At 29.2% G+C, this 17,601-nt stretch overlaps 4 protein-coding genes and 1 long non-coding RNA gene across 8 annotated transcripts; 2 read left to right on the forward strand and 3 right to left on the reverse strand.

Annotated features, from left to right (window-relative positions):
- The first annotated feature begins 340 nt into the window (after positions 1 to 340).
- On the forward strand, positions 341 to 3,455 carry Ubl (Ubiquitin-like protein 5). Of its 3 annotated transcripts, none has more exons than XM_070303211.1 (3): positions 341 to 427; positions 1,017 to 1,206; positions 1,341 to 3,455. In XM_070303211.1, exons 2-3 carry the CDS (start codon positions 1,029 to 1,031, stop codon positions 1,382 to 1,384), a joined length of 222 nt encoding a protein of 73 aa, XP_070159312.1. In that variant the 5' UTR covers positions 341 to 427; positions 1,017 to 1,028; the 3' UTR covers positions 1,385 to 3,455. The 3 variants fall into 3 exon arrangements, with proteins under 3 accessions (XP_070159312.1, XP_070159304.1, XP_070159320.1); XM_070303203.1 differs by lacking the exon at positions 341 to 427 and adding an exon at positions 701 to 848 and having other exon boundaries at positions 1,341 to 3,452; XM_070303219.1 differs by lacking the exon at positions 341 to 427 and adding an exon at positions 860 to 942.
- Positions 1,880 to 7,986, reverse strand: Uck (Uridine-cytidine kinase). Of its 2 annotated transcripts, none has more exons than XM_070303192.1 (5): positions 7,644 to 7,986; positions 6,818 to 7,074; positions 6,479 to 6,624; positions 6,262 to 6,408; positions 1,880 to 2,361 (listed from the first exon to the last, which is right to left on the reverse strand). In XM_070303192.1, the coding sequence occupies exons 1-5, from the start codon at positions 7,881 to 7,883 to the stop codon at positions 2,243 to 2,245; spliced, it is 909 nt and encodes a 302-aa protein (XP_070159293.1). In that variant the 5' UTR covers positions 7,884 to 7,986; the 3' UTR covers positions 1,880 to 2,242. The 2 variants fall into 2 exon arrangements, with proteins under 2 accessions (XP_070159293.1, XP_070159284.1); XM_070303183.1 differs by lacking the exon at positions 1,880 to 2,361 and adding an exon at positions 4,245 to 4,607.
- Positions 7,987 to 9,772: 1,786 nt separating this feature from the next.
- Positions 9,773 to 10,463, forward strand: Uqcr-6.4 (Ubiquinol-cytochrome c reductase 6.4 kDa subunit). Its single transcript, XM_070306019.1, has 2 exons — positions 9,773 to 9,910; positions 10,207 to 10,463. Exons 1-2 carry the CDS (start codon positions 9,864 to 9,866, stop codon positions 10,319 to 10,321), a joined length of 162 nt encoding a protein of 53 aa, XP_070162120.1. The 5' UTR covers positions 9,773 to 9,863; the 3' UTR covers positions 10,322 to 10,463.
- LOC138938778 (uncharacterized) lies at positions 10,367 to 11,371 on the reverse strand. Its single transcript, XR_011447756.1, has 3 exons — positions 11,205 to 11,371; positions 10,720 to 10,812; positions 10,367 to 10,602 (listed from the first exon to the last, which is right to left on the reverse strand). It is a non-coding gene; the product is annotated as an uncharacterized lncRNA (long non-coding RNA).
- A 319-nt stretch (positions 11,372 to 11,690) lies between these two features.
- LOC138938782 (uncharacterized) lies at positions 11,691 to 17,317 on the reverse strand. The gene is made up of 10 exons (XM_070306038.1): positions 17,164 to 17,317; positions 15,644 to 17,047; positions 14,616 to 14,980; positions 14,180 to 14,524; positions 13,802 to 14,060; positions 13,221 to 13,639; positions 12,842 to 13,078; positions 12,288 to 12,763; positions 12,058 to 12,169; positions 11,691 to 11,979 (listed from the first exon to the last, which is right to left on the reverse strand). Exons 1-10 carry the CDS (start codon positions 17,177 to 17,179, stop codon positions 11,824 to 11,826), a joined length of 3,789 nt encoding a protein of 1,262 aa, XP_070162139.1. The 5' UTR covers positions 17,180 to 17,317; the 3' UTR covers positions 11,691 to 11,823.
- Positions 17,318 to 17,601: the final 284 nt, after the last annotated feature.

Genomic DNA, 17,601 nt, shown 5'->3' on the forward strand with positions numbered 1-17,601 from the left:
CCGAGTCCGCAATACGTAGTGTGAGGGCCGTGGTACATCGAAAAATTTAAACAGTAAGACTTAGGGCCGTGGCACATAAAAAAACTTAAGCGGTAAAACTTAAGACTTAAGAATTTCAATCATACGGAATTTTCAGCGTAGCTTACGTTTCAATATGGCTGCCTTACTGTTCGACTGTGATTGGTCAATATCTTATGTCTTAAGTCTTACTGTTTAAGTTTTTTTATGTGCCACGGCTTTTACTGCTTTAGTTTTTTCGCTTTATTTCTCTCTCTCTCTCTCTCTCTCTCTCTCTCTCTCTCTCGCTCTCTATATATATATCGTTTCAAGTATAGAAAATTCTAAAAAGTGCAAGTAAAACCAAATAAAACGAACAGATCTGGACAAGTTTTTGTGACCATCATTTTTGGGCCTTGTGGATTCTGAGGTAATTGAAAAATGTTGACATTACCGATCGTTTGACTGGATGGAAGATAATTACACAAATTATTTAATTCATACGGTTATTTTACTTCATCCAGTTATTGTTTTATTATTCGAAAATACGAAATATCATTAGAGATCTATAGTTTTATGGAATTTTTAGCATATCATTATATAGTAATCTGCTTTATTCAAAAGCTATTTGGCTATCGAGGTAGATAATTTAAATTTGAAATAACAAAATCTTTATTATCGACCGCGAGTATAATTGATTGAACTTTGTTTTTCTTTTCTTAACCTCAAAAAAAGAAAACGCAAGATCAGAAAGCGAAAATTAGAATTGTCATCGACTTAATATTAATCTTTTCGTATTTCACGAACCACTGCGAAAATTTGAAGCCGCGCAATTTTGGTATATAGCGAAAGTAAGTGCGATCATTTTTCGCCTGCGATATCTGGATTGAATATTAAAGGATACGAATACATATCTTATACGTGGCTTCGATATTAATGAAGAGTGTAAACAAATGTTGATTGTTGTAACTTACGTAAAATTATTGCACAATATATTATCAAAATTCTTTCATTGTCAGGTACGGTAGAAAATGTTAGAGATAACATGTAACGATCGTCTCGGTAAGAAGGTTAGAGTCAAGTGCAACCCAGACGACACCATAGGCGATCTGAAAAAATTGATAGCTGCCCAGACGGGGACACACTGGGAGAAGATTGTATTGAAAAAGTGGTACACCATTTTCAAAGATCACATAAAGCTGCAAGATTGTATCCTTTCTGTTAAAATATGATTGTATCGTAGGTATATATAATATATACTAAGACAATTTACTTTAATTTTTCTAACTATAAACAAATAATTTCATACGAATTTATATTTTTCTTAATTGCCCTAATTTTAGATGAAATACACGATGGCATGAATTTAGAACTCTACTATCAATAATTCTAATAAATGTAAAATATATAATATCATACATGCTCAAAAAAAGCAGTTTTAATATTAATTATGATATTATAATCATTAAACTTTATATATTTTCTTTTTTTATACCTAGATATATAATGTGTGTGTGTGTGTGTGTGTGTGTGTATATATGAAATATATATAAAATAAACAATTAATTATATAACATATTGAATAATCATTCACAAAATCAACAAGAGAAAAATAATTTCTATTTTACATTGTATAGCTCCTTGCATAAATATTGCTTTATATTTTAATAATCTCTAACTGATATTCTACAAAATGATATAAATAACTGTGCTGCACGCAACAGTATATTTTATTTGATTTAGTACCTTTTTGATGTTTGCAGATACAGAATATAGTTCAAAAGTGTGGGAAAATAAATCGTAGATTACATAAAAAATTGTAAGACTTAGGACAAAGATTTATTCTGTCTAATATAAATTCTTTGTATCCTATTATATATAGTTTGTTCTTGCAAATTGCTATGCATTTTGATCATATCCTGTGTATTCTCTATACTATACATACACATATCTATGTATATTTGTATATAAGCATTTACTCTCACAAAATAATTAACTATAACAAGTTTTAATTCAAATATCACGTCGTTAATTCAAATAGCACAATGTAAACACTTCTAATAAATACTGTTGAAACAATGATGAAAATTCCTAATAACATTGATCTCGAGAGATTTCTTCTTATGATCTACATTCACATAATTAAGAGATTATATACATAAAAAAAGAAAAAGATCTGTATCGAAAAGAAGCACAATATGATTGGATCAGCAGATCTCTGTGAAACTCATTAAAATTTCAAAAGTTAATGCGGCCTCTTGAACAATTCCTCTATCCTGTTTATTGGACTTTCAGGCTCCGACATTTCTCTACCACGGTTGCTTAAGAAGTCTCTTATGTGCTGCACTATCAGATCTATCGCCACTGCAACAGATCATGAAACGTCAGTGTGTGAATAATGATGCGCGTCATGTATATTTTGGGGATAATAAACTCCTCTTTATTGACAATATATGTTGTAGGACATCTTGGAACAATATAACATAATTGTTTATAGATATGTGGATTATTAGCTGCTAATATTTTAGATAACAATTGTAATTGCATTATGATTATATGTGATTTATTATGCATAAGACACTTGTGTTCATTATATCGTTTTGTAAATACAAGAAGTCTGTTTCTTTTCTTTATTAACAATGTACAATAGGACTGTCTGCCAAAATTTATATCCTCTGTTGACTATAGATATGCAGATTGAGAAGAATTGATATCATCTCAAAGTTGCGAAAATAAAATGTGTGTCTAGGTATAATCGAAAATTAAAAGATTTTAATAAGAAGTTAATGAACAAACACAAGATAAAAAAAAGTTACATTTTTCAAACTTAATAGCTATTATACGGAAAGTTGTGCAAATAATACAGTTCTATTATGAGTTGCATTAAACAAAGTTCTAGCTTCGAGATTTTTTATGGGAAATGCTACTGAAAAGAACTGCAACAATTTTGGCATATCTCTTATATGTTTATACCTATGTACAAGAATCAATATTATGGAGTGCGGTAGATGAATATTTATTTCGAGATGTACAAATAATTCAAACTAGATAGATCAACTCGGATAATTATGCTTTCTCTAAAGAATACTTGTATGTGCTTACATTATAAAGTATTATGCAAAAATGCAAAACATGTTGAAGCGATTAAAAGTGAAAAAAAGGCATAAAAAAGGTCTAAAATTTTAAGTAATACCTATATTTATACACACACATATAACAGACACAATCATGCGCACATACATACACATTATGTATATAGATTTTTTTGCACAATGCTTGAGATATTTATCCAGAAACTTGAGTGACCATAGATAGCTATGTAAATAATGTTAAGTAATAATTTATTTATAAGGAAATGAAAATAGAAGTTGAAATAAATTGATAGAAATTTATTATAGAGAATATTGAATTCCTAATCTTTTAGATCAGGAAATCACTTTCAAAATTGTTTAATCGCGTTTTATACCTCCTTACGATTTTTTATCTTCATTCCTCTTTTCTAGAGAAATGAGAAATTTTTAATTTATCAAGAAATATGAATCAAGATATACTTTTAAAATAAAGCTCCTTCTATGTCACATCTTTTCTTTACTCTAACGATTACATTGCACATTCTTTAAATATATTACTATAATTTATATAAAAAAATGTTATTGTATTATATTGTACAGAGATATTGTATTATTCTCAATAAATTGCATTATGAAGGATACCAAGCGCTGCTGGAATATATTGACAATATAGGAAGAAATAGAAATATATTGGAAAGTATTGAAACCAAATTCAGAATTGGAAAATATTTGCAAAAGTTCAGTTTCATCAATTGTTATAAATACACTCTAATTCATCTATCTTTCATTGAATCTATACAATTTCATGCATTTCCTTTGGTTTAAAATTACAATTCAAAAGTCGCAAAAATGTTCATGGATAAAATACATATAAAAAGCCATTCTTTCTGTCATATAAGAATAAGATATAATCCCTCAAAGATCATGTATTTAGGGGGAAAACAATGTCCGTTTTCACCAATATTTCTAAAAACTTGAATTAATAAAAAAAAATTATGCTTAATAATTTAGTATACATTTTTTGTATACATATCACAGTAGAAACAAATATGTAAAAATGTAATGAAACATAAATTCAGTCTTGCATGACAATTTTATATTTGTTGCAAAACGACAGATAAACGTTTTTTTCAATATTATGAGAAAAATATTTATCAAATTCATTTGTTTCTTCTTTCATTTGCTTAACAACCATTTATCCTTATATATCACGTATTTATCAATCTATTTATTATTAAATTATATTGATAATTTAAATGTGAGATTAATTCTGTATTGAAAAACGGATATTACTTCTATCCGAGTATTTAAAATAAAAAATAATTATCATTGTATTCGGTCATACGTAGAGGTATAGTGTAGAAAACAATGCAGTGCTTAACAGAGTGAGCTTATCATGCTTAAATCATCTGCTGAGTGTGTCGGATGAGGCCGAGGTACGCCTATGCTGGTAGAAGAATGGATGCTGCCCGGTTGAATTTTCGGCCTTTTTCAAACGCAAAATATCCCAGATGTGGTGCACTATTAGGTCTATTGCCACTGCAAACATACAACAACCAGACCATATAGGTTTCCCATGAGATACTCTCTTCCTTTAAGCTTTTGCTTAGAGTTTAAGTAGGTGTAGCTCTGACATCCGCAACCATGGCAACGTCATACCAGGCAGCACCCATGACGATATATATACAGTACTATCTCACTTCACAAACGTTTTTTCGTTTCATTTTCTGACACTAAATCATCCAACCTTCTTAAGCGAATGCGAATCTTCTTCATCTGAATAAATTTTATTTAACATTCAAATTTAATGCTGAAAATTATTTGTTCTTACTTTCCTGTTCTCATTCGCCCTTTTTATCTTGCTCTCGCCCTGGATGAATTACGAGGAAGATTTATGGAATAGGTAAAAAAGAAAAAGAAAAAGAAAAAGAAAAGAAAAAAATAGATCCTTGCTATGTTTTTACACTTGATAATAGCAATCAATCCCAAACAAGATGCATGAAGTGAGGTAATACTGTATATAAAAGACTGAACAAATGATATGAATGTACATATAAACAAATATTAAATAAAAATAAATGCGTAAATTATACCATGTATAAAACTTAGATACTTAGTTTATCGTTAACAATTTATATGTAAACAATTGTAGCTGAGTTTTATATATCTAAAATCTAAAGATTGCATATATATATATATACCACCTAATTATATCAATTATATAACTATCAATTATTGTATAAAAATTTCTCATATTTAGAGAAAAGTGCAGTCTGGGGGGAGGGGAGAGAGAGAGAGAGAGAGAGAGAGAGAGAGGGGGGGGGGGGAGAGAGAATGATTTCATATATACTTATATTTATTATCATTATTTAGATCATTCGATTTGAAATTTTAAACTTTTTAAAAATTAAACTTTGCATTCTATAGATTATTATTATTACTTATTGCATGTTTTAATTGGTGATTACTAATCTTTTCATTACAAATGTTTTTGCAAAACATATACATGAGAAAGATTAATAATTCAAAAGTTTACAAATACGTTTCATCTTGTAACTTTTTTGGTAGAGGTTGAAACATCATTTTCCTATATTCAATATTAAATAATTCCATAAATTCAAATTATATCTAAAATCAAATATATAACTGGAATTAATAAAAATTCTTAAATAAGAATATATTCCTTCTTCTGGTTTATCAGAGATTAAAACTGTCCAAATAATTAAAAATTTTTCTTTTTTTCATTGGTTTTAATTCAACAATTAATTTTTTGTTTATAAAATGTATATACGTTTTTATTAAAATAAAGTTAGTGTTTTGTATAAATTCTAAATATTGTAAATAATAATAATAAGAATAAAAGTATATGCTAATAAAATTATATGCATATAAAAATATATAAACAAATTTAAATTTTAAATTGTTTTATTTGATAAGAGAAGTTTCAAAATATTAATATCTCATTAATATTACAACAAAATATATATATATATATATATATATTATCGTTTCGCTAAAATATGTTTCAAAACTAAAAATATCGATAATTCCTGTAATATATCTAATAAATAAACACATTTATAAAAAAAGGAAACAAATAAATAAACTAATTAAAGTAAAATAGTAAAATTAATAGTAAGCTACAAGAAATAACTGTAATAAGTATCATTGTGTGTATTTAATAATTTATTACCTGTATTATCTGCTCCTCTTGGTATTATAACATCTGCAAATTTTTTTGTTGGTAAGCAAAATTCTTCAAAAGCTGGTTTTACAAAGTTCATGTACTGATTTAGGACGTAATCCAAATCCCTTCCACGTTCCTTTATGTCTCTTGGTACTAAACAAATCGATTAAAATAGTTTATAAAGGAGCACAAGTCAATTAATTTGCATCACATGGAGAATTACCTCTTCTCGCAAGCCTGGTATCAGAATCAGTGTCTACAAACAATTTCATGTGAAATAAATCACGAATTTTAGGGAAGTAGAATACCAGTATTCCTTCAAACAGCACCACGTCGGCAGGATATATCGTGGTAACTTGATCTTTCATTCTACAATAAATTAATACAAACTACCTTTTTTATACACAGTAAATGTATCTTTTGTAATATTCATATAAAATTTGTTTTTTATAAACATGTTTTCAAATTTTGCATTATATTTGAATTATTTTATAAATAGTTCCTTTATTTCTATTAACAGACATAGAAATAACTTTTAATTAGATATTAAAATGGTACATACAAACTGTTTGTCCTATAATCATAAGCTGGTATGTCACACTTGACCCCGGTTAGTATATCCTGTAGTGTTTGTAAGATAAGATCATCGTCAAATGCATCAGGATGATCAAAATTGTACTGCCCCTTCTCAGCTTTCAATTTTTCAGCAGGTGTCAGGTTGCGGTAAAAGCTGTCTTGTGATATGCAGACTACCCGTCGCTGCTGGTGATCCATATCGACTTGTCCTAATTTTTCCATTATACGCTTGCATACTGTGGACTAAAAAAAAAAAAAAAAAAAACATTATATACAATCAAAATTAAATATTGTTACTGATCTTTATAACTAATGCCAGAGTCTGATTAATTATTACGTTAAATAAACTTTATTTACTTATCAAGTAAAAACATTCCTTTCTTACAATATTGAATTTATTTTTTTCAAAATAAAGTTAACATTGTTGCACGAATTCTTATACATCAATATTGTCTATATATATTAAAGAATATAAATTACTACTTACAAAGATATCGCGATCCTTTTTTTACAAATAATTACCACAAAAGTAGCATGAGTTTATGTAATTCGTGCAGAAGTTAAAAAAGTTATTAATAAATTCTTAGAAATATTTTCTGATCGTAAAGTAATTCTGTTTATACTCTGATATGTCAAATAACGTGTACTAACAAATGTATATATATACATATATATATATTAAAAACAGAAAACAAAAAAAAAAACCAATTCCTAAATATTGGTCAACACTCGTGCATAAATCGTGCTATTTTTATAACAACTGATTCGATTTTTGTCATTGTATATTAATTACACATGTACGATATCCTTACTTTTCCACTTGCAGTACCGCCGGAGACGCCTATTAGAAAAGGCGTCTTGCTCTCGATGCCGTTGAATTTGCCGTTTATACCGAAGGACATTTTCCGCGTGATACCCACATTCGTTGACATATCTGCCATGTTGTTGTAAGCACGTAGAGACAACAAGTTGATTTTGTTGAAAATAAATTTTCGCCAGACAAACAGACGCACTTGACTCTCGAAGGAACTAACCGAGAACTTCACCTTCATCGACTATAACATGTGTAAACAACGCAGCGTAGACCAATGTTTCGGGAATGATCCTCAGCGTGAGTGAACGAGAGACGAGAGGATGCCGATAAAAACTTATGCGATAGCCGGCCACGTGTATTGTAAAAAAAAGGCGCCAAACCTACGCGTCTATTTAAAAAATCGTTATAAAAAGGAGGGATACTATTGCTTAAATTTGAATTGTTTTTCTACAAAAAAACATGACATTAGAAAGTTGCGCTAAATCATAAGAATAAGTTATTTATTTTATTTTATTCACAATATAAAATTTAATTTCCTTTATTATTAATAATAAAATTTTGTTATACATATAGTTTGTTTAGTTATAATAATTTTGACAAATGTCTAGAATAACATCCTCTACTTAGATTTTAATAAAAATACACTTAATTGACGCCTTTTTGCATAAAAACAAAAATTTGAAAAGTAAAAATTGCCGCTTGATAGTGTAAAAGAAATTATTATTATTATTATTATTATTATTATTATTATTATTATTATTATTATAAAATAATAATAATTGTTATTATTTATTTTTGAAGATAAGAAAATCCGTCACACTGACGAAATTCTGGCGATATGAACATGCGCAGGAACGAGCATTGTTCTATCTTTATTATTTACTAAAAGTTGAGCAAATAAGATAGAACGATGCTCGTGTGCACACGCGGGTGATGATTCCGAACGCAGCCCAGCAATGAAAAGATATTCGAAATTTGAATATTTGAAAAATTGATTCCACGTGTTTACTATGTATTGTTTATATTTTGCGCGAGCGCGAGCACGCCAATAAAAGCATGAGAAAAGATGCAAACGTAAGCCGGTATTCATAGTCCGTTCTAATATTGAAAATTGTCTTAAGATATGATCTTAAGATATTAAGGCCATCACACACAAAAAGCAGAATGTACTGCTTACTATCAGCGCGAGTTCTGATTGGTTTCTGCTTTTTTAGCACGAGTTCTGATTGGCTTCTGCTTTTCTGCAAGGTATAAATTCTCCCTCATTCTACTCGTGCGGTTATCTCTTCCACTGCCATCAGCAGTCCATTCTGGACGCGTTCCATTTAACGACCGCAACGCTCATCGTATCATTTCATTCTTGTTGTTTACTGAAGGTTGAACAAAGGCAGATGATGCTTACGAACGTGCGGTCGTTTAGAGTCGCTAAAGATAGAATTTGGCCATAGTGCGTGTTCCTTTTTAATGATTAAAACAAAGTTTGGACAAACATGGCGGAACCAATAGAAATTGTTATGGGAAGCATAATAATTTAAGAAAGAACTGAAATAAGAAAATTACAATTTTTATTTATTTAAATAAGAAAATTATGAATATCTACTACTTTTTTATACATTTTTAAATTAAAGAATAAAGAAAAATTAACTTGAATATAACAATACTCAATATAATATTCTAAGAACACTTAATAATAATATAATAATACTATAGAAAAAAAATATAAACTATATATAATAAAAATATAAACTTTTAAACTTTTACAACGCAATTGCAACTACACTGCACTACATGCATTCATCTATATACCGCCGCCATGTTTTTCCAAAACCATAGACATAGTATATCTAGACCGAGAGTTTGCCTTTATTTAAGGAGTGGGGGTAAAGATGTACGTAGAAAAGGACATACTTTGTTTCGTGTTCTTTGCGTTCTCTCTCGCTCGCACATAAAATAGCGCTCTCTTTCGTGATGCTACGTGCGAGCGAGAGAGAACGCAAGAGGCACGAAACAGACTATGTCCTTTTCTACGTGCACCTCGGCTCCCATTCTTCAACACTCGGTCTAGATATACTATGCCCAAAACTAATCGAGTGGCCAGACTCTATCTTTAGGGGCTCTACGGCCGTTAAATAGAACGCGCCCTCTGTCGATGGTACTATCTAATCTGTGATTCTCTGAATAGAAGCTGAGGCTGAGGTTACTGCTTAAATTTAACGGAATGGCCCTTCGATTAGGACGAAAACAGGTCGAATTAGCTGGGAAATGGTGATTCTTCTCTTTTGACATTTTAGGATATGATCTTTTTTTATACGATCTCAAATGACAATGGTGCGAGTGGTCATATTTGATTACTTTTCCCATTTGTTTCCAAAATTTCTAATATATAATGAAACATGACATAAGAAAATATTTGTTCATTACAATCTTCATGTGTCTTGTTCCTTTTTCCTGTCTCCAGGTTAAAAATATCTATCTCATTTTAACAAAGTAGATTTGTGTTTCATATTATATATATATTGGACACTCTATTTCTTTTTATATAAGACATTTTTACGCCTTAGGTTTCCAACTGTGATGACCTATGGAACTGCTGGATCATTAACGTTATTGTACTTCACCGATTGGAAAGCAGTATTGCAATATGTTCCTTTCTACAGTGGCAAATATGAGGAATAAATTACACAATAGTTATATCAGTTCTCCGATATGATTATGTAATAATTCTATTGGAACTATTTAGAGATTTTATCGTACCATACTATTTACATCTTTTGTTTATTTAAATAAGAATATTAATAAAGAACCACATAAATAACAATGTAGCAATATTGTCTTGATTTCAACTTTCATTTTGTTCCTGTTGTAAAGTTCTTTTCTTGCGTAGCTCGTAAATAATGTTTGCATGTTTTTCCGCTCGGGCACTTCTATTTTTCATATACCATGGTTTTATATAAATCCTGCGAAAGAAAAAGACAACCTAAATCTAACCGGGATATCTATTTCATTTACTGTAATAATAATGTATAATATTAAATAAAATTGTATTTAAAAAAAATGAAAAGAGATATATTTACCTAAAACATGTTACAAGCAAGGCTCCACCAATTACTACAAGTCCGAATTTGCTAAACTTCTGAATTAACAAATTCTTAATTTTTACTGATGAGCTGTAAAATGTTTGTTACACAATATCTTGAAAATTTTAAATAGGAAAAGGAATATAGAGAAACTAGAGATCCTAAGAAACTTTTGTTCATAATAAAATTTATCTTGAAAAATGTAGAATAGCTTTTTATCTCCAAAAAATCAGACATATAAACAAAGAAATTTTAGAATTAATGTTTTCCGCTCTTACACCCGTTTTCTATTAAACGCGTCAGTTAACTTTAATCCTTTTGCTATAAAATATTAATAATATAATAAAATAATATTAATATATTAATTACTATAATTATGAATACTAATGTTAGATAACAATCGCAAAATATTATTCGATTCTCAAATATATGCGGCGTATAGGTTAGGTCAGATGCAAACTTTATGAAACAATTTGTTTTACCTCATTTCACTTTTCCTTTTCCGCGAATTGCCTCTCAAATTCTTTTTTCAAATGTTCCTGCAATGGGCCTTTCCAATTATAAAAACCGGTGATTGTTCCTAAAATCAGTACAACGTAAAATTGATCTTTACTGAATCCTTGTGGCACTCTAATTCTCATGATAAACATATAAATACATTTTCTTAGTGTGAATCCATGTGTATATATATATACATATATGGTAACTTATTTATATTTTCTTATGAAATATTTCGCTTTGAATTGCTTCTATCGCAAATTTTATGCACCAACAACAAATGGGAAATAATAAACTCATATATTGTATGAATTTTTTATTAAATAAAAAAATCGTTATCAATTATCATTATTTATATATTATTTATAATATTATTTGAATTGTACGGGATATTTCATATTAGATATCCCCTTTGATTTTTTTTTTTTTTTTTTTTTACAAATATGTATATTTTTTAATTACGTGTGTGTGTAGGAAGAGTAGGCTATTTATAAAAATAAATTTACACATGGAGCATATTATATTCATCTGTTTTTATATTTAGTTATTTCCTTCTTTCATGAAAAGTATCAAATTACTCTCTTAGAGAGAAGCAATGAAGACTTAAACCTTGCCAGAGAATTTATAAAACTTATTAAATGTATTTAATTGTACTTTAAAAACTTCCTGCAATGATGTTGGTAATGTACGTGATAAAAATGCAATTCCATGATGATCACAAATGCTAATTAGTTGACATAGAGAATTATACAAAGCCATCTGCAATATAGAAGTGAGTGATACAATAGTTTATTAAAAACAATTCAATAAAATAACAATCATATGCAAAGATATTACCTTAATATAAGATGGTATAGCGCCTTCCACACACAATTGTAAGAAATCGGCTATCACATAGGGACTTGGTCGAATCATATCTTTTTTCAATTTTATCAATAAACCTGTAAGTCTATTGACAAAATATCTATTATTTTTTATCAAATTATTATTAATAAATAGATTACACATCGACATATCATGATGTATAACGTATAAAACTCTTTTCCAATTAAACGATTTAAACTTACTTTTCGATATCGAGCGCGAAACATCTAAATCGATGTTCATTAAATTTATCGGTCACGCTTTTCGATGCGTAAACAATGATATTTACTACATTTCTATACAACAACAATAAATTAGGTAATCTGTCTATTATCAAATTTGTTTTGACTTTCATTAGTGTTTCACAGATGGCGATCACTTTATCGCATGACGATATTTTTACTTTGACAAGCGATTTTAAACTGATCAATACGATAAGATCAATTGTAGTATCGGGAATAAGTAAGTGTTTAACACTGATTATATCGTGAGTTAAACGCAATATATCTGACCAATATTTGTCAGGAATATCCAACAAGAGCATGATTTCAAATAAACTGTTGATTGCATACAAACGCGCTTTATTACGCTTGACTCTCATATCTGTTTTCATTGTGCCACTCCAAATGACAAATAAATTCGTCCATGTTGCTTCATCTGCTTGTGACAAGCTATCAATCTACATAAAAAAAATATTACAAAATATATACATATATATTATCGATAATATATTAATAAAGGAAAGAGGGAAATTTACCGTCTTAGCATACAGCAATCTTAAAAATTCATAAAATTCTTTTGATTCAGAAGATGTCAATAACGCTTCGAGTAAATTCTTGCAAGGATGCTTCAATATTATAAACCATAAGTTTTTGATGGTCGTATCTTGGATCTCGAACATTTTACGATGTCGTAAAACAATAATAGCCAATTGTACACTTTGTTGCAACAATGTATTATTATTTGTGTTTTTTGTATTCTTTATTATTTCTCTCTGAAAAGAAAAAAATGTTTATTTTTATCAAACATTGAAGTACAATATATGTGTAAGTATGTGCGCGCGCGTGTGTGTGAGAAATGTGTGTGTGTGTGTGTGTGTGTGTGTGTATACATATAATTTCTTCTATAATACTTACTGCGACTATATTTTCGAGAGTTAATTCAGTCAATTTTTTCAAAGTATTAAAAGCTTTTCCAGTTGATAGTGTTATTTTTAATACTGCTATCAAATATTTTACATCAGAAGCATTGTTTATTTTTTCAGGTAATATCTTTAAAATAGCTTTGGCTAATCTTTTCTCTGCCTTTCTGAAAATAATTTTTTGCTCAGTATCTAGTTTTGGTTTGATCACCTCCATGCATTCCAAAAGATTGTTCATAGCTTCCTTGCATTGAGCACAACTTTTTATGAGATTCTTGAAAATGGTGTATGTTTTCACATTGCGAAGTGAGAATTCACAAGCTTTCAAAAATGCTTTATTTTGTGGTAACTGATTTACCAATATTATTGGTTCTATATATTGAAATATGTCGATTCCGATTTTTTCTAGTAAATCTAGAAGATTTGTAACATTTTTATTATGTATTCTAAAATAAATTTTTTATATATTCCAGATTTCTCTCTCTCTCTCTCTCTCTCTCTCTCGTTACATATAAATAGTAACAAAAAAATTAGGAAGAAACATACAATATACAAGTTTAAAAAAAATAAAATTACCTGAGAAGATCATCTTGCATAATACCAATATTTCATTTTTGTCACATTCTCTGCTAATAGAATATACAAGCAGGAATATTAACATTCTCATATTAGAATTAAAATATATCATCGGTAAATGAAGCAATAATTCCAAATGTAATTTTATTTTAGAGGAAATGACATTTGTCATTTGAACCCATTGCTCTTGTGATATCAATTCTTTTATAATTTGCAACATTCCCAGCATATCATCATGATTGTTCTCCATCAACAATTTCTATAGTTTTATATAATTAGAATATTCCAGAAAATTTCGACACAGATATGATTTAGATTTACAATTATTAACTAGAAAATTGAAAAGTTATCAGCAACAATTTATACAATATTACTTACGGCATTAATGTGTTCTGTAATAGATTTTGTACATCCTGATGACAAACAGTGTCCAATTTGGGTGAAAATATGGTTTAAGAGACACATTACAAAACATCTATTTTCTTGAAAGCAATCACTATCTAATAAACCAAGCCATTCATGAAAATTCTTTTCACTTGATGTCATATCATTCAATAATAAACATGTCACTTTGAATATCTCTTTGTCACTTAATAATGGAAGTATATCTGTGTTATATTTCAAAATAGAACTCCAAGCATACTCGATGCCGCCTATTAAACTGTAAAGTTTAATAGGTTCATTCGATGCATTCAATTTTATTCGATGTAAAATAAGTTCATTCTGAAATTATGACAAATATAAACTTTGTAGAAATATTAATTAAGAATTAAATATATTATATGATAAGTTCTCATAACATTTGTACAGGTACCATGATATTTTTGCAATTGTCTTCTCCGAAATTAGTTATTCTCTGAATTAATTGTTGCCAAGGGTCATCCAGAATTGGGAACAATAATTTTTTCGTATCAGCACCTTTCGGTACATAATATTTTAACAAATCTTGCATTTCGCTCAATGATTGCACTGCACTTAACAGTAATATGATAACATTTTTATCATGACTTAAACACAATGCTTTGTTTATCAACAATGATAAAGCACTTCCCAGTTTGTTTAAATCGTTAACAAACTTCTCGTGAGTGGACAGTGTTCTAGTATATTCAAAAATCTCTGTACCTTCTAAAAGTACAACAAGCAATTCTATTGTTGCCTGTAATATTAATATATTTTTACCTGCAATATTAATACATTTTTATCCTTCATATTTAAAGAAAAGAGATATAAATTCGCATTCTAATAATATTTCTAGCAACATTTCTGCAAAACATTGTTGCTTTACTCTAAATTATATCTATATATGTATACAAGATGTCCGGAGTCAATCGCATCACCCGTCGTGTGCAGATAGAGCAGAAATTGAGGTCTGAAAAGTTCTTTACCATTTCGTGATTTTCGTAATAATTACTGATAAATTAATTAATTAATTAATTAATTTAAAAAAAAAATCAACTCGCGCGAGTATTAGCGCGCGGTAAAATACGGCCCATTGATATGTGATTGCTAGGACACAAGAATCCAGCGCTCGTGTACCGCTCGTACGTAACCGTTGTCATTTATAGAACGCTCCTTCCAAAATTTTGTCGCGCGCCGCGCACCTAGCAACCGTAAACTGCCGTGAACTTTTGGGTTGTCTCTTCTCGCTGCGCGCTAATACTCGCGCGAATTGATCGATCTTTGCTAATTAATTTCTTAATAATTATTACAAAAGTCGCTAAATAATATAGAACTTTTCTCCTCGATTTAACCTGTTCTATCTGCACACAATAGGTGACGATTGATTCCGGACATCCTGTATATATAATTTATATAGTATCAAATATATATACAAAAACTTACATGAAGTATTACAATCCAACAATTCTACACAATCTATATTTAAATAATATATTAATGTTCTTAAAGTTGCAATCGTTTGTGAACTGGAAAAGTTGCTAATTATTTCTTTCAGTTTCATTCTAAATTCGTTTGAAAAGAATGAGGTGTTTGTTTTGTACATTTTCCTTGTTGTCGAATGCTGCTTCAATGATATTAATAATTGCGAGATCAACTTTTGTTCACATCTCAATTTCTTACTGGAGTGCAAAATAGCAATTAATAAGTTCGTGTAATCAATAGTTTGTTCTTTCATTAATACTTTGTTAAAAATATCTGGTATATTTCTCTCTATCAAAAGTGGATTGATATATGAAAGTTGTGTAAGTATACCATAATGTATACATGTAATGTTGTCATATGTTAAAATGTCGCTTATAATTTTCTGAAAATATTCGAACAGTGTGACATTTTCTATAATATTATCAAAGTCGAGTGTTATGCCATTTAATAGCTTGAGGAAAGCATTCAAGATTTCCAACTTATATTTCCCAGAGGAATTAACCAGATTTCTGAAAAATACATCCAATAAAGCAGCGTCCAATTTGTAAGTGCCTAGTATAGCGCGAAAAATAAACTGATATGTTAGAAAATTATTCTGAAAATTTAATATTTCCACATTTTCAGATAACGTGCAAAGTAAATCTGAAAACATTGTTTGGAAATTTTTTGAGGTTTGTTCATTTCGCATCAATTTGATTTCTCTGAGCAACAATTGTTGGATACATTTGTACGCTACTACACCAAGCTTATTTGTATTATCTGTATGTCTGTGATCAATTAAATTACACATAGGATATAAAATATCCTGTATGAAAATTGATCTTAATTCTTTTTTTGTGGCAATCAATTGTTTATATATTTGCATTAAACTTTCAATAATACTTATTATAGCATAATTTTCCACAAGTGATAATTTACATGACTCGAGTAATTGATCATATTCTTCTTGTATTGCATTGCGACAACTGGAATGCTCCAATACATTGTTAAATAAGGTTTTTATTAAGAAACCTAGATTCTTTGGTTTGTTCATAAAATATTGTCGCATACTATTATTAACAAGAATTAAGCTGCAGCATTCGAGAACTTCTTCATATACATTTGTCATATCACTATTTAATGTTTGCGCAAGCATATCGACCAAATGTTGTTTCGTATTGGTCTTAATGTCAATATGAGCAGATTTTAAACAATTATTCAAACTTTTCCAAGCATGTCGATCCGTGACACAAATTTTGCACAGCCATTCGAGGAGCAAGTCCTCTTTGCGAACGAGTGGTAGATCCGTAGCAAAAAATGCAGTTTCTGCTAATTTTAAACGTTTCGGCAAAGGATTGTCATCTGAATTTAAACGTTTTAATAATGCTGCAACATTGTATTACCATAAAAAATTACTGTAAAAAGCGCACGATTATGTTGATTACAGTGGATTTTAGGTTATACGATGTCTCGAGAAAAATTTGTAGTAACTGTTCACTCACCCTTTGATAACGCCATTGTGATGATTTACAAAATTTTTTGATTTATCTTGCAATACTCGTCGTATTTTGATTGATTACATTAATATATAAAATATATATAATTATTAGGAAAACTATATCTCAACGCCGAAACAGCATAAGCCTAGCTTACATCTCGCTCGCACAGAGCATACAACAGGATGAACTTCAAACGTTCAAACAGCAAAAACTTGCGCCAGAAGTACGTCACCGATTCTAGTTACTTTCTAAACTGTTGCTTTTCATTGCTCATGAAATGTTACCTTTAAGTCGATATTACATTTGTCGTACGACAAACTTTTTAAGCGTATTGATTAGCTAATTTCTAGAGACTCGAGAAAGTTTCTATTTTGCAGCCAATCAGTATATTAGCTTAAGGCTAATATTACATTTGTCGTACGACAAACTTTTTAAGCGCAT

The sequence above is a fragment of the Polyergus mexicanus genome, unplaced genomic scaffold (genome assembly GCF_030449975.1).
Source record: "Polyergus mexicanus isolate NDT 795.1 unplaced genomic scaffold, iyPolMexi1.0 SCAF_1, whole genome shotgun sequence".
Taxonomy (NCBI): Eukaryota; Metazoa; Arthropoda; class Insecta; order Hymenoptera; family Formicidae; genus Polyergus; species Polyergus mexicanus.